This window comes from Papilio polytes, unplaced genomic scaffold (genome assembly GCF_000836215.1).
Source record: "Papilio polytes unplaced genomic scaffold, Ppol_1.0 DF824208.1, whole genome shotgun sequence".
Lineage (NCBI taxonomy): Eukaryota > Metazoa > Arthropoda > Insecta > Lepidoptera > Papilionidae > Papilio > Papilio polytes.
The window spans coordinates 140,530-157,090 of record NW_013524996.1 but is presented as its reverse complement, the minus strand read 5'-3'; the positions used below and the strand labels follow the sequence as shown (position 1 = coordinate 157,090).

At 34.6% G+C, this 16,561-nt stretch overlaps 1 protein-coding gene across 4 annotated transcripts in view; it reads right to left on the bottom strand.

Moving 5' to 3' along the window:
* Window positions 1-184: 184 nt before the first annotated feature.
* Window positions 185-16,561, bottom strand: part of LOC106110663 (trichohyalin-like) — a 27,490-nt gene continuing 11,113 nt past the window's right edge. The window contains exons 2-16 of one of the 4 annotated variants that reach the window (XM_013292556.1): window positions 13,818-15,166; window positions 9,911-10,062; window positions 7,789-7,923; window positions 7,570-7,712; window positions 7,324-7,485; window positions 6,824-7,048; window positions 5,991-6,188; window positions 5,342-5,519; window positions 4,820-4,993; window positions 4,236-4,361; window positions 3,789-3,891; window positions 1,987-2,118; window positions 1,509-1,640; window positions 855-961; window positions 185-278 (exon numbers count right to left, since the gene is read on the bottom strand). In XM_013292556.1, the coding sequence (XP_013148010.1) occupies window positions 238-278; window positions 855-961; window positions 1,509-1,640; window positions 1,987-2,118; window positions 3,789-3,891; window positions 4,236-4,361; window positions 4,820-4,993; window positions 5,342-5,519; window positions 5,991-6,188; window positions 6,824-7,048; window positions 7,324-7,485; window positions 7,570-7,712; window positions 7,789-7,923; window positions 9,911-10,062; window positions 13,818-15,094 (3,285 nt within the window). In that variant the 5' untranslated portion in view covers window positions 15,095-15,166 and the 3' untranslated portion in view covers window positions 185-237. Of the gene's footprint in view, window positions 279-839; window positions 962-1,508; window positions 1,641-1,986; window positions 2,119-2,719; window positions 3,039-3,788; window positions 3,892-4,235; window positions 4,362-4,819; window positions 4,994-5,341; window positions 5,520-5,990; window positions 6,189-6,823; window positions 7,049-7,323; window positions 7,486-7,569; window positions 7,713-7,788; window positions 7,924-9,910; window positions 10,063-13,817; window positions 16,216-16,561 lie in introns of those variants that run through there. The other 3 variants (XM_013292558.1, XM_013292559.1, XM_013292560.1) reach the window with 3 other exon arrangements.

The following is a 16,561-nucleotide window of genomic DNA, read 5'->3' as shown; positions in this document are numbered from 1 at the left end:
GTGTCTATGGAAACATGTTCCGAATTTAAATACGCTAACTTATTTGGATTAAATTATAATTTTAAAATGAATAATAATTCGAGGATATTAATTATACTTGTAAATTAATAATAAGCTTATTCTAGTTGCCTAAGCATATATTTGTTCTTGGAGAGAAGGGAAAAGGAGTTGTTGTTTTTTTTAAAATTATCGGATGTGTTTTCAAGCAGCTATAATGTAAGGACGTCGTTGAATTCGTCAACTTTTGGCGCGACGTCGACCTTTTTGGGATGTCCCTCCTGTAGACATAAATAATTTGTATTAGATGTTAATATACAGGATGATTCTTAACTGACGCATCACAAGCTTTGAGAAGGCAAAGGATTAAAAAAAAAAACTTAAATACTATAGGAAATCGGGTAACATAGGCGCATAAACGCTATTTATGTCCTCTAAGTTCATAAAACTTGTGATTCGGCCGTTACGTATCACCCTATATAGTAAATTACCTAAAATCGTTATATTAATTCATTAATTTAGACTCGTAGAGAATGTAACGTTTGTTAGTAATATAGCATACAGTTGTTTCTTACATGCTTGAAGTTTTTGTCTCTTTCTCGCATTACATTTTTTTTAATTCATTCACTCTCTAATTTTAATAGCGTGAAAATATGTAGGCTATAGCGTGACGTAAGTGTAGGGCTTTTTATTAAAAAAATAATTATTCAAAAATATGCTGTAATTGCTGACATCTTAAGCAACAAAGAAGTGTGTGTTTACGCTTTATTATAATAGCATAGAGTAAAGATATGGAGTAAAATGTTTGTTAAAAGCAATTAGAAGAATAAAGCGTTACTTACATAAAAACATCTCACCATTTTGTTGTATATCTTCTTCTGCTGCGGCTTTAGTAAGGAATTCGTCAGATTTGGTCGAATTCTCACAACCGTCGGCGCGAGTTCTTGCACCTAAGTTTGGTGAACTGCAAATATCAATTATACAAGAAACAACAGTTATAATGTGCAAAGTGTACCAGAGTGCAGAAAAAGAGCGGACGCACACCTTTGACTAAATTATCGAACAACAGTTGTCGATTAAACTATTTAGTTGCACTAAAAGTCGAGTTGTGTGTACACATATAAGTTCATAAGAATCAAAGCGAGACTAAACGGTTGTGTGGTAGTTTAGTCAAAGGCGCATGCTCTAAAAGATGGTTTAATAAAGTTATGATGTTTGTTACTATGATAATTTTAAAACGGATAAACAGTTTTTTGTTTCAAAAAGAAAGCTTATCAACATATTTTTTTTTAAATAACTCACAGAAGTTTTTGATTTGCCTTTGGGAACAGAAGACATTTTAGTTTTTAGCCACGAAAACAGACAAAGTATAAGTAAGAATAACAATATATTTATTGGCTTTTATAAACAATTAATGGCTTATAAAAGCAAGAGTGAATTTTAAATGGCTTCTTTAAATATTAAGTATTTGTGATTGTAATGTAACGTCATGTTCTCTATAGGTGTCTGACCTTTCTTCTACCAACATCTTGGTGAGTCTGGCGACTTCTGTACGCAGAAGATGCATCTCTTTCTCTCTCGCTCTCGCCCCCTGGTCGGCGTTGTGTTCGCAGGTCGACAGCCGCGCGCGCATGTCGTCGAAACTGAATATTAAAAAGTTGATTTCTATGGTTATGGGTCAAAGAGTAGAGATTGTAAATTTTTTTCTTCTATAGTCTGTTCGAAATGTCAACGTAAATTAGCGCGAAAAGAATTGTTTAACAGTGTTTTGTTATAAGTTTTTAAATCAGTTACAATTTTTTTTAGTAAATTAATTACATCATTAAAATATATTAAAGTAACAAAGTGTCATATTAGTGACTTATAGCAATTGTTATTTACTTTTTTTACTCCTATTTATCATCAAAGATATTCAGTTGAGTTAAATTGAAAAGTTCAATTATTTGGTATTCCATTTAATAGTGTTCGTATTTGTTTAAAATGACTTACAGTTTCCGCAAACAAGCGCATTTCCTTGTTAAGTGCTCAATCTGTTCTCTTGCCGCTTTCTCCACTTGCTGCAGTCTCACTGCCTGTTCCCCTCTCTTCTCTCTCTCTTCTTTTTCCCGAGCGAGTGCCTCTCTGTTACAATGTTAGTCGGATTCGGGGATAAAACTTTTAGTTGGTAATTTGTATAATTCACTGAATTGTACTGTGTCTAAACTTTAGAGTTTATTTTTAATTTCATTTTTTTAATATAATCCGTGTAAAGCATAGTTTTAAAATGTACAAAATTATCGTCGCCATATTACTTGGCAGAATGAGATGCTACGTATCATAAAAATTGAAAAAAAAAACAAATAAGATCGAACGAAAGTATTTTAATTGGCTCAAAATTCGTTATAAAATATTATAAAGTTAAACAACAGTTATAATATAAAGTTATTTTGAAAGATAAATTTGAGCAGTTATTAAAATTTACAATAGCTTTATATAAGATAATGTTATAAATAAAATATGTATATAATACAATTAATGTAAAGAAAATGATAATGACTAGATCACATTTCGAAATATGTTTGTGAATTTATAATTTTTAAACCAAAGAAAAGTACAGAAAAATGTTAAAATAGTAAGAAAAAGTTATCTTATATTTGATTAGTTATATTCTATTTATTTTATTTAAAATGTTTAACTATAAATTGATTAAAATATTTGACTTAAAATCTAAATAAAAAAAATCTTTAAACCTCTATAATTCTCTTTGGTTACTAAAATGTCCTTACATCAGTCCAATTAGGCAGTACGTCATACCGTAAATAAAAAAAAACAATAATTATGCTTAAAAGCTCTAAATTAAAAATTAATATTTCAGTTCGGAAATATTACATTTTTTAAATTACGAGTCAGGATAATTAATATTTGAATTTCTCTTTTTATTAACATTATGTATGTAGAATAATAGTGCGAGTGAGAGGAAAAATGTAGCGAGAGCGAGACGTAGGGATCCCATGAGCACGCAAGCGCTCGACGCGGCGACCAACGCGCCAAGCCAGCTGCAACTGTCAATTATGACATTTTGGTATCATTCCCGCCATTTTTTCATATTTAAAACTCAACAATTAACTTAACTACTGTCAAAGTTAACAATGTTAACAGTCGTGTATAGAATATCTAATATTTTAACTGTCGATTTAAAAAAAAGTGTATTTGTGAGTTCTAAACTACTCTTTGCGATTTGCAAGATGTTAATGACATTTAAAAATTATAGTCTATGGTCGAGTTTTTGTTTTATTTTTGGCGCGGGTTTTGTTACTAGCATAAAACGTGTTTTATTCATATTTTATTGTATTTCAGTGCAATACTGCCTTTTGGACATTTTTCTAATAATAAAATGTGTTTGTTTTAGACATTGTTTATGTGAATTTGATAGAGATGATGGTTTATTTGTTATTTTATTTATTTTAAAGACATATATTTGGATATTTCATGCGAGTGGTAGCTAAATTTGTCCAAAAGACAATATCTTTTTTATTAGTATTTAAAATCAAACAAGTTATCTACAATTTAAAAATAATAACCCTTTTGTGACATATTTGCTACCAATAACAAATGGAATTAATGCCATATGAGATAAATCCATGAAAATCAAGCAAATTATTAAATATTTATTTAATATTATTTTATTTTATATTACATAGAAATACATTAAGCATGAATTTATGTATATTTTGGTTATTTATTATGTATTTTTGTATTAAATCAAATAAAAATCACATGCATTTCACTTTATTGTAGTATTTCAAACTTACCTAAGTTCTTGTTCAGTGACGGCGAGAGTGCGACCGCACTTCGCCACTTTCGCTTCCAAATTTTCAAATTCAACGCTTTTCGATTGAATTTGAGATTTCAATTCTGAAAGAAAACATAACCTATAAACTTAAAAGTTAAAATAATAAGGTTTTTTAATTTTTATTTTTATTGCTAGTGACTTTGTTCACGAAAATTTAAGAAAAATGACAAAAACATATGTAACTCAGTGATATTGTACCTTTTTAATGGTGATTTTTTTTTAAAATAAGACCAGTATTTTTTGAGTTATTTCAATACATTACAAAAAAAATCTTTCCTCTATATAATATTAGTATACTAAAATCAGTTAATTAATATTGCCTATTTCCACTGATAAAATATTTATAACGTCTTTTCAAAACAGAGGGGCAATCACTAGAACTTTCTAGGAGATATGTCTACTTTACCTGCAATCTCCCTCATAAGCTCCTTCTCTCTCTGCACTCTCTCTTCTTCTCCTTCCTGCCTGCACTCGCTCTTCATGCGCGACAAGCAGCTTTCCTTGTCTGACATGAATTGCTCCCATTGGCTCTCTGGAAGAGTAAGAGAGATATGTATATGTTTGTAAGCTTGGTTTTTGGTTGTTTAATTTTATATGAGGGATTGTATGGACTCTAAAAAGCAGATTTAGTCAACACTTTTCTACAAAATATGTCTGTTATAATTCCATTTTACTAATTATATTATAATCTACTAGCTGTTGCACGCGACTTCATCCGAAATTAAAAAATAGTTAACAGCCGATGTTATATACTGGTAGCTTTATAATGGTAAAAGATTTTTTTTAAATCGGCCCTGTAATTATTGACTTTATACATACAAATATCCAAATCTTTCCTCTTTATAATATTAGTATAGAAGAAGGTAGATTATACCTGAACTATCGATCTGTTCAGATAAAAACGTGTGTAAGTTTTATATGAGAATTTACAATGTAAAATGTGTCAGGACATGACTTCGATTTAAAGGGGTTATTAATAATCTAATGTACCAGAATTACCCATCTCAACGCGATGTTGTTCTTTCAGTTTTGATGTCTGTTCGTATTTCTCCGCCAGCATCTTACTGCGTGATGTCTCCAGCTGTCTGCGAGCTTCGTCAGCGGCAACTGCTGCCTGCTCTTCTACCACACGGAGCTTCTCACTCCATTCTTCTGTTAAACGTTCTAGAAAAGAGGAATTGGTATTGGCGATAAGAGGGAACTAGTGTTACCAGTGGTAGAGTTCTCTTTAACATCTTAGCACTGTCAGATTCGTCATGTCGTAACATGATCACACAAAAGACACGTGAAGTGGAAGCATTGCTTAATTCTAGTCCCTTTCCTTCTCTACCCTCTCTTTAAGAGAAAAGAATGCGAAGGGAAAGTTGATTTGACAGTGGAGACGCATAGGAAGGGGAAATATCCTCTTTATGTGAATATCCGTTGATAAGGGTAGGCAATTTGAAATTGCAGATGTGTGGGGAGCGGTCGCTTCTTCGTAAAAAGAAACACCGCAGATTTCCTCGACTGTACCTTTCTCTTTCTCGAACTTCTCCGTCATCTGCTCGATGTTGTTGGCGTAGGCGATGTCCGCTTTGTCCAGCAGATGGCGCAGCTGCAGCACGTCCCAGTCGGCGCGGCTGCGCGCGGCGCTCAGCGCGCGCTCGTACCCCGCCTCCTTCTCTGATAGTTCCTTCTTCAAGTTCTCTAACTGAGGATGCAGATATGATGGAAAAAAACCGTTATATTTATATTGAAGTTAACAAAACACTAACAGTGGTAGTGCCCGCTTTAACATCTTCCCAACAATGGGCCGGCACGCCCGGTGTAATACCACGACCACACAGAAGACAGGCGTGAAGTGGGAGCAATTCCTCGTATAGTCTGATGAGTGTGGTGCCGGAGGCATAATTTAAGTCTCTTTCCACCCCTTTCTTAAGATGAAAGGATGGGAAGGGAAAGTGGATTTGACGGTGGAGGAGACGCATTGGAAGGGGCAATGTCCTCTTTATGTGCATTTCCTTCTCCGTCGATTTAGGGTGCAACGCATCTGCAATTGCGGTTGTCTATGGGCAGGTCTTCCCTATTTTGGCGGATTCAGACGGCCGCTTGCTCGTTTGCTACCTTATTGTATAAAAAAAAGTGTAATGTTACCCGAAAATTTTAAAGTTGAAGTACTTACTTTAATATTAACTTCTCTTAGTTTTTTGTCTGCTTGGTGTTCCGCTTCTTGTTTCAGTTGCAGTAAGGCGGCGCGGCTGCGCTCGGCGGCTGACCGCTCGTAGGCCAGCCGCGCTGTCATCGCTGACGTACTCGCCGCGTGTTCCGCTTTTAAAGACTCTATTTCTTTTGTATGCTCTGATTTTAGGTTTTGCACCGCCTGGAATATAGGTTATCTATACTATAATAAAGCGTAAACACACACTACTTTGTGGAGGATGTCAGCAATCACAGCATATTTATAATATCAGTTTCTTTTATAAAAATCCATAAAATTACGATACGCTTTAGACTATATATTTACACGCTATTAAGCTTAGTGGGCAAATAAACTGGAAAAAACCTTCATGTGTAAAAGGGACCATAAACTACAAGCTGCCAACATTAAGGAAGCAAGGATGCCAAGGTTTGTCATAATGTCATGTCATTTTGACATTTGCAATTGATAATTTGACACATGTAAACAATAAAATGAAATTTTCAGAATTTTATGCGGATGAAGTCTCACGGGAACAGCTATAAGTTATAACTACGAAACTGTCGATTCCGGCTTCTATAAGAATAAAAATCGAAAATCGAAACGATCCATGACAGTTTTTACACAACCCATCCCTACTAAATTGTCAAACTAATCTAACTTATTTAGACAAACTATAGGAGAATATTAATTTTGACATCTATAGATAAATAATATTGATAATGTCAATAAAATGGAATTAAATATGTCTGTATTTAAAAGTTCTATAAACTATTTCAAACTTTTAATTATCAAAAGTTTCTACAAAAACTACAAACCTGGAGATGCAGTTCCGTCTTAACCTTCCCGTTCCTGATCTCCCTATCCAGCAGTTCCTCCAGTCGATGCACCTCCACCTGGAGCTCATCTTCTCTCGTCTGCAACTCCTGGAGCCGGGAGCTGAGGTTCTGCAGGGAATGCTGCTGTTCCCCCACCAGACCTCGTAATTGTTGGAGTTCCGCTTTGTGTGTGGAGTTCTGGAGAGTTTGCACTGTTTGGGACAACTGGGGAACGATTTCACGGATTAAATAAACTACTAAGTACAAAGCTCTTATAACATTATAAAGAGGATTTGTATTTTTGTATGTATTAAAATAACTTAAAAACTACTGGACAGTTTTCAAAAATTGTTTCACCATTAAAAAGCTACGTTGTCAGTCAGTAACATAGGCTACTTTTTTATTATATTTTAATCTTACGCGGACGTAGTCCTAAGCAATAATTATTATAACAAAATACAAAACACCACAACATACTCTCTAAGTTACATCACTCTTACCTCCATCTTCTCTCTCTCAGCATCCCTGGCTCGTTTCTCCAACTCCCTCATCTTCCACTCACAGTCTGCGAGTATGATCTCAGCGCGCGCGGCGGCTTGCGAGCGCGCCGCTTCATGTGCTACCCGCCATTTGGAACTACTCGCTTCTGCTACTGATAATGCCTAGACAAGTTGGAGAGCATAACAATAGATGGCGCTAATAGTAAAACACAGAAAAATAATAGATGGCGCTGTTACTAATCTTACCTCTTTAGCTTTCTGAGCTTCTATCTCCTTCTCATGTTCCAATCTATCTCTCTCTTTCTCCAAATCCAGAAGTCTAGATTCGAGCTCCGCTCGTCGGGTTTGCGCGTCTTCCAGTTCAGATCTGAGTTGTCGTACGGATTCATCTGGAATTCGTATAATTTATGTTTTTAAATTTGTAAAATGGTACGTTGCCATCTTTTAGTATAAAAAATAACCCACCGTTTCTCCGCTGCAGCTGATCAGCAAGACTCGCTGAGAGACTCCTCGCAGCAACTATCTCATCTTCTAACGCGCGACTCTTCTGTCTTACTAATTCTGTTTCTTTATACGCAGCTGCTAGTTCAGATTTCAATTCTGGAACAAATAATCTCAGTAAACTCCACGCAAGGAAATACAGACGGATAAAAAACAATTGAAAATCACGAACTAAGTTCTAAGAACTGTGGTACGAATGTAGGTTTTTTTTCGGGAAATCCGATAAGTGTAGGTCGTCATTTCTGACGTATCTATACATAGTAGTTAGTTGTTTACCGTGAAGAAATCTATCTATTGACTTCTTGCTAATATTATGAATGCGAAAGCTTAGATGGATGGATGTTTGTTGGAGTTTGTAACCTAAACGGCTGAACGGATCTCGATGAAATTTGGCATAGATGTAGAGGATAGCCTAGAAGAACACATAGGCTACTAACTTTTGTGTTTTTTAACTACACGCGGACAGAGTCGCGGGCGAAAGCTAGTCTTCTATATAATAATAAGTACAGACGTAATTATGTAGAAAAAGATTCTAAAGAAACAAAGAGGAAATACATTGCAATAGTTATTAAAAACTTTACAAATTCATCACGACATGAAAATATACGACAAAGCATGTTGCAGTTACAATCTGGGATTGAGCCAACTGTTCCTTTGTGGTACGTATTTCACAAGATATATAGATATATTGTCCGTACGTACGTTCACCTTTGAAAGTACAACAACCAAAGAACAGTTTCTTTCAGCTGAAAAGATTCGAGACAAAAATGCAAATTAATAGCTTGCTTTAGTAAATCGACTCGAAACTCTAAATCACTATAATTATTAGTGCGCACATCTTTGACTAGAGCGTCGGTGGCTCAGTGACAAGCACTTGACTTGTAATCTACAAGTCTTGAGTTTTAATCCCGCTGTACCAATGTGATTCGATTTTACGAATTTTCATATGTACAATTTACCCGACGTTCTTACGGTGAAGGAAAACATCGTGATGCATATCGGCGAAGAAATTCAAAGATATGTGTGAAGTCAACCCGCAGTGTATGTGGTTGATTATGGCCTAGTCACTAACTTAGGGTAGGCTCCGAGCCCGTCGGTGGGGACCTATAGTGAGCTGGTGATGATGATACCTTTGACTTAATTATCAAACAACTGTTCCTATGAATTTATATGGAAGTGCACTATTCGATTTTGAATGCAACTAAACAGTTGACTTGCGAAACAATCGACAATCGCACGACAGTTGTGCGCTTGTTTATTCAAAGGAGTGCGCCTTTTATATATGAGAAAGGGTCAAACGAGCGACGGGAACACAAAGGTGGTCAACGACACCCATTGACATCCGCAGCACCGAAACTACAGATGCGTTGAATATTGCTTTTTACATAACTATAAAACAAAATACACTAAAAACAGGATATTCTCAAAAAAACAGTACACTAAAAAGTAACGAAATAATCCCTTGAAAATAGTAAACCTCTCTTATTGTAGCTGTTATGTCTATATTGTACAATTATTATTACTTTGATGTCGGTGTCAGCCGAAGTATGCAGTGATATTTCTACGTAAGGGTTTCTACATTTTTACCATAACAATTGACAATTAAATGTATAGTAACGTTTAAGTAATGGACTACATTGACTGACACCGACTTCAAAGTAATAATAATTGTACAATATAGACATAACAGCTACAACAAGTGAGGTTTTCTATTTTCAAGGAATTATTTCGTTACTTTTCAGTGTATTGTTTTTTAAGAATATTTTGTTTTTAGTGTATTTTGTTTGGAAGTCGGTTTTGTTTTTTTATTGTTAATTTTTATTTACAATGTCTATTCAATTTACAACTATCTTTCGCCCGCGACTCTGTCCGCGTGGAATTAAAAAAAAACTGAGTAGCCTATATGTTCTTTCAGACTATTCTCTACGTAAATGCCAAATTTATTCGAAACCCGTTTAGCCGTTTAGGCTACAAACTCTAATACCCATCCATCTAAACTTTCGCATTTATGATATTAGTATGAAAAGTGTGATTTTAGAATTTGATTATATTACGATGTTGGATTAAAACGGGGTAAGTAACATACGTTCAATCTCCAAATCCTTAGCTTCTATCTCTTTCCTGTACGATACAATCAGATCTCTCGCTCTTTCCGCCTCCTGACATCTCGTCTCCGCCAGCTCCGTGAGCGCGTCCACTTGGTTTTGATACTTGGTCTCTTGCGATACCAGTGTTTTCCTACAATAAAAAATAGCACTTAAAATTGTATTATTAACCATGGCTTAATTGAGTAATTAAATCTTTGAGTTACATACATACATTTATTAGTATACCCAAGAACATCTACATAAGCAGAGTTTCGTTGCCAGTCTCTTTAAATTAGAATAAAGCCACAAGCACTTGACACTGGCCCAATCCGCTGTGGGAGAGCCATAAACAAGAAATAGATAGATACATTTATTCTAAAGAAACCACTTATGTAACTTTAACATAGCGCATGGAAATTATAGTTTTCTGAATAGAGCGGTAATAGGCATGGATTTTAAGGGGTCGTTATTTAGATGCATTTACGTTAGGTTTTTGTTTTTTTTTTTATCTATAGGACATAGCTGAATCAGAGAGATTTCAAAAATATGTAGATAACAATAAAGAATTTTTTTTTCATCGGTAATTTCTTTGAAAGGTATGTATAAGTTTAGTGCCACCTCGTGTGTTGACGTCATAACACATTTTACTGAATAATAATAAGCGCTATCTTTTGTTATAAAATAAACTAAACAGTGTACAAAATTAAAAGCAAAGATTCCAGTAGCAAGCAGTTAGGTCAGAGTTAATTTTTATGTAAGGAAGAAATAAGAATATAGGTTTAAATGATTTGAAGTAGATGTGTTAAAAAGATACCTACGTTATTAAGAGTACAGTCAGCTGCAAAATAATGTATAAATTAACAATAGTTTAAAAACTCTTATTCAAATTTAACATTTCTTCATTACAATTGATATTGTGTTGGCCTTCGAATTCAACAAAATTTATAGACATACCAGATTATCGTATTAATATTATAAATGCGAAAGTTTAAATGGATGGATGTTTGTTAGAGTTTGTAGCCTAAACAGCTGAACGGATTTCAATGAAATTTGGCATAGACGTAGAGGATACTCTGGGTGAACACATAAGCTACTCGCTTTTGAATTTCTTTAATTTCACACGGACGGAGTCCCGGGCGAAAGCTAGTTGCATTATACATTCGTCCAAGACTCCGTCCGCTTGGAATTAAAGAAAAAACAAAAGTAAGTAGCCTATGGGTTCTTCTATCTTTTACATCTATACCAAATTACATCGAGATCCGTTCATCAGCTTAGGTAACAAACTCTAACAAACATCCATCCATGTATCTATACATATAAACTTTCGCATTCATAATATTAGTACGATAGTATGAATTTATATAGACGGATTCGTGTAAATTATTGAAACATAAGGCTTTTTTTTGTGACTGTTTGCCTTGAAGAGGCATTTACAGATTCACCGGGCTTGAGGTGGCCGAGTGCAGATGACGCTTACTAGTTTCTGAAAGTAAATATCTACGCTGCTAACTGTACATGAAAATAGTTTGAACTTTAACGTTTTATTTATATAAAAGCTTTCTAGATTAACGACTGCTCTTGATATACACGCGTTCTGGTATTCGTATCGTAAACATAGGTTTTAAATCAGGTCTTGTGGTTGCCTAGACTATATTTATAATGGAATAAACAATTTAAATATGGATGATTCTGTCTACACTTAGAATCGTTTAAGAGCTACTAAGGGAGTCCATAAATGTAGTTTTATAATCACTTAAGAGTCTCTTAGTTAAGTTTTGTTATGAGAATTAAAATATGGATGATTAACTTCTGTTTATGAGTAAAAAGAATGAATATTAAAAAAATACGAGTATTTAAAACTTGTCATGTTATCTTTACTTACTATTATAATAAAGCGTAAACACACACTTCTTTGTTGCTTAAGATGTCAGCAATTACAGCATATTTTTGAATAACTCTTCTTTTAATAAAAAGCCCTACACTTACTTCACGCTTTAGAATATATATTTTCATGTCGTTAAACTTAGGGGTAAATATTTTGGATAATAACCCTAATTTGGGAAAGAGACCATAAGTTGTTGCCAACATCAAGGAAGCAAAGTTGCCAAGATTTGAAACATGTGTTATTTGACATTTGCAATTGATAATTTGACAAATGTGAACAATGAAATGATTTTTTTATAATTTCATGCGGATGAAGTCGCATGGGAACAGCTAGTTTTTACTATAAAATAGTTTGCCTATTAAATTCTTGACTTCTGTTTTATCGTTAGTCTTGTCTAAACAACTTCTTTCTGTGTAATTAAACATTTATTACTCTGTGACAGTTTGACTTTTAAATATTAATTTAAAATGTTTCAAAAATTAACACAACATGGATATTTTGTTGCTCATATTCTTGTTAGCCCTTTGTCTATAGCGTAGAGAACGAATTTGATTTTTAAAAGCATAAGTTTTAGTTTAATTCTTAGAAAAAAAAAACAATAATAGATTAGACTTCTACATGTAAATAAATTACCAAAATAACAATAAATTGTTAATTCATTTTTACACGCTGGTTTTTTAATTTACTACATTTTTAGAGAGTAAACTAATTAATAATTCGTACTTTTTAATCTGTTCGACTTTAATTTATCGCATTTCTGAACGCAAACACAACATTTCCCTCGTTCGTGCGTCACTCGTGCATATGGCGGGGAAAAAAACAACTGTCACTTCCGAACAAAGACAAATGTTCGCCTGATTGTAAAAGTAATCTTGATGCATTGTTTTTATTATTGATTTTTAGATTACACAAAAAAATTCTTAACATAAATGGCAAAAAACAATGGAGTAGCTACTTAAACTTTTTATCTATCTATTCTATACTAAAGATTGTTTCTAGAAATGTCTGAAATATTATTAAATTTAAGAAAACGAAATCGTTAACACCATGCTTCATAAATTCCTATCACATCGTAAAAGTTAATTAAAAACTTTTTATAATCTATATCCGGAAAGCGCGCGCTTTTTGACGTGACACGGCCGCCATATTGTCGATTGACGCACAAGCAGAATAGCTCTTGAATCATGAATTATTTTCAGCCTTTGATGGCATGTTTCGGTTTTCATATGTAACAATGTTTTGATTTTTGTTCGTGACTTGTATTCAAAACAAAGATATTGTTTTCGATGTTCTATTTTGGCAGAAAAGAGCAAATATCATTGACTTTGTTAAATTAACGGGTAATAGAAATACAGATAATGTAACAACAAGGCAAATATTTCAATGAAAATTGTCTAAATAAAGAAAGAAACGCCATTAACAAAACTTTTAAATCTCTGTATGATTAAGCAGACAGAAACAAAATTTAGGTTTCAGGAAACAGCAAAAGCTTGTATAAATAAACATAAACAAAGTCTACAATAATATATTTTGTTAATTTAACAAAACTTGGCAACGAACTTCAGGAAGTTAGAACACTTTTGAACGTAACGACTTTCAAAAAGTTTCAACGAAAACCCTTAGTTACATTGTTGTTATTGTTATATTAGTAATGATTGTTAGAAAAGTGTAGATTTCTTCAAATTTTTTAGACAATAGATAGATGTGATGTGAAGACTTTTTTTTATTGGAAGCGACGAGGAAATATAACCTAGATGTTTCGCGACGCCTTCATATAACTGCATTTCGTTACTCTAATCCTAATAAATAATGAAAAACTTTATCATGTAACCTAATTTGTTATTCATAAAAGAAATAGGAGATACACAAGTACATATATTTCAGAAAGTACAGTATAGAAGAAAGTAGAAAGCTAGAAAAAAATTAAAAACTTAGAATTGGAAGAAATTATTAAAAAAAAAATGAAATTAAATAGCATTTTAGTGGTTACAAGATCCCAGGAATTGACAAAAACTACTCACTCTTCATTTGTTGTACCATTCTCTCTTCTGGAATCTTTAATTTCTACTATTTCCTCTATAACTTCTACAATTTCTTCTTCACTCTCACTCTCGCTGGCACTCTCACCGTACTCTTTCTCCGTCTCATCAGTCTTTTCACTAATCTCTATAAAACCACTATCACTGTTATCACTAGAAATCCTCTTAAGTCCATCATCGAAACATTCCACTTTAATCTTTATAGATTCATCATCAGTCACACTTATCACTGTCTTATTGTCATCTTCTCTTGTCACTAAAACACCACCTAGAAGTTCATCATTGTCTGGTAAAGCATCTTCCAGATATTCATTCTCTTCTTCTTCTGAAGAAAGGGATTCGAAAGAAGAATTCATTTCATCATCCGTCTGCTGTTCTCCATCATCGAAGATAACGTGCTTCCTAAATGTGACGCGTTTCTTCCCACAGTCAGATCTGTCATCATCAGAGCAACCTTCATTATCTGATTTTGGAATTTTAAGATTAGATTTCTTTTTATTTGCTGGTGAATCTAGACTTTCCGTCTCCGCTTGATCTTTTTCATCGATTTTCGTTTCGTCTTCGTCCTGTAGTAGCCTGTCCAGTTCGACTTTGAGATCGCTTTTGTAATTATCAATGTTTTCAACGACTGATTCGTACAACGGGTCGTTAGGTTTACTGTCCCCGTTGCCCATTTGTTTATCATTTATACCAATGTCGCAGTCAATACTTCGCGCTATCTCCCGTAGTAATGCTTCTGCGTGTCGTTTCTCATCCAATTCTGGTTCATTTGATACGTATACTAACGACACGTGTTGTTGTTTTGTTTCTGGCTTGCTCGCGTATTTTTGCAGGACAAGAGCTTTGACGAAATCAGCCGGATCGTTCGGCGAGCGCGGCTCGACTCGTGTATTTTGGGCGGGTGTGGGCGTAGGTTGCGTCGTATCGGAGTTCCTGCGTTGCATTTGCGTCTCTTTGGGCGGACTGATACGGCATGAGTCTGCGCGTGTTTTCCTTCTGTTCCTCCTCCTTTTGCCCGCCATTATCTGGAGTAACGCACTCACTCCTGTCTTCTGGGAGTAGTCTGTCTCAGGGATAAGTAGGTTGACTACATCTTTTTGCAGCGTTGTAGATTTTTCGTTCGTTTCATTGTCGTGTGGGAGAGCGCGCGCGTCGACTGAGCCTCGTCTAGTCGCTTGATCTGTCGGCCGTCTTCGGATGCCTTCGGGCGTTTCCGGCGCGTTCTCGGCCTTACCCTTCTTTTTAAAAAAGCTGAACATTTTCCAGTCAATGGCGAACGCTCATGTCCGCGCGGTAGGATGCCTCTCTTCGCACTGTTTTAAATATAGTCCCTGAAAGTTGGTTTGTTTTATTATTTACGATCGGAAATCTACTTAAATATATGTTGCGATGTTTTGTTGGTTGTTTATAGTTTTCGGATGTGTGTTTTTCGTTTCACGAATTAAAAACATTGCTCAAATTTAAAGGAAAACAATTTTTGGCGTAGCATACTGCGCTTCGACGTGTTCTAGGAATAAGATTGATATTGTATTAACCTAGAAATTTATCGATGCATTTACGTGATGTATAAATTTAGACATACTAAGAACGCATGTTTCGAGAGCTAATTTCAAAGAATATTTGGAAACTACAATATGAACAATCTACCGATGAACATTTAAAATGCGATACAATCTTACTTCTTATAATCTTAGGCATTTTTGTTTTTTTTTAATCCCACGCGGATGGAATCGCGGGCGAAAGTATACTAGCATACTAGATTTCGCCCGCGACTGTAATGTTTTACATTTCGTAACCTTTGTGCTGTAAATCAAATCTATAGTTTCGACTATTTACAACCATTCTGTGGATTGAAATGGTCCATCAAAGGTTACCAGTAGTTTTATAGTTTGTCTATAAAACATGAATGTTTATATAATAGATCTTTTGATGGTTTAAAATGATTTACTACTTTATTAGTTTTATATTACTAGTTCTTAGCGTTTGACAACGTCCGTGAAAAAGTACAGGGACATCGAAAGTTGCGTGAATTATAAGTCATGACAACTTTCTTTCGAAATTCTTCTATGTTAACTAATACATCGTTAAAAATTGATAATTGTATACTATAACTCATTTTGTCTTATACCCAAAGGCAAGGGCGGATCCAGCTTTGGCGCCAGAGGGTCACATAGTCGTGGTTAAGTCAAGAGCTTGACAAAATATGTAAATATATGTCGTCAAGCTCTTAACCAACTAACTCAGGGGGGGTGTCATGACCTCCATGACCCCCCCTGGATCCGCCGTAGCCCAAAGGCTTAAATAACTTGTAAATAATATATCTATAGTCTACTAGCTGTTGTCCGCGACTTCGTCCACGCAATATTAAGATAAAAAAGTAGCCTATATGTCAGCTACCCTTCAGTGAAAGTCCGGTCGAAAACGGCCCAACCGTTTCGGAGATTACCCGAAACAAACGCAGACAGACAGACAGACGGACAAACAGAGTTTTCGTTATCAGCAATTTAAATACATCTTCCCGAAATCTGGAATTATTCTTTTGATATTACAAACAGACACTTCGACTATATTATATGCATAGATATAGTCAGCGGGAATTCCCATTGACACCAGTGGAAACGAGGACGCGTGGTTATCGCCCAGTGGAAATAGGCTTTAGTGTTCCTAAACTCTAAACCTACTGAAATATTAAACATTTTCCCTGCTAACATGTTAACGTTAGTTAT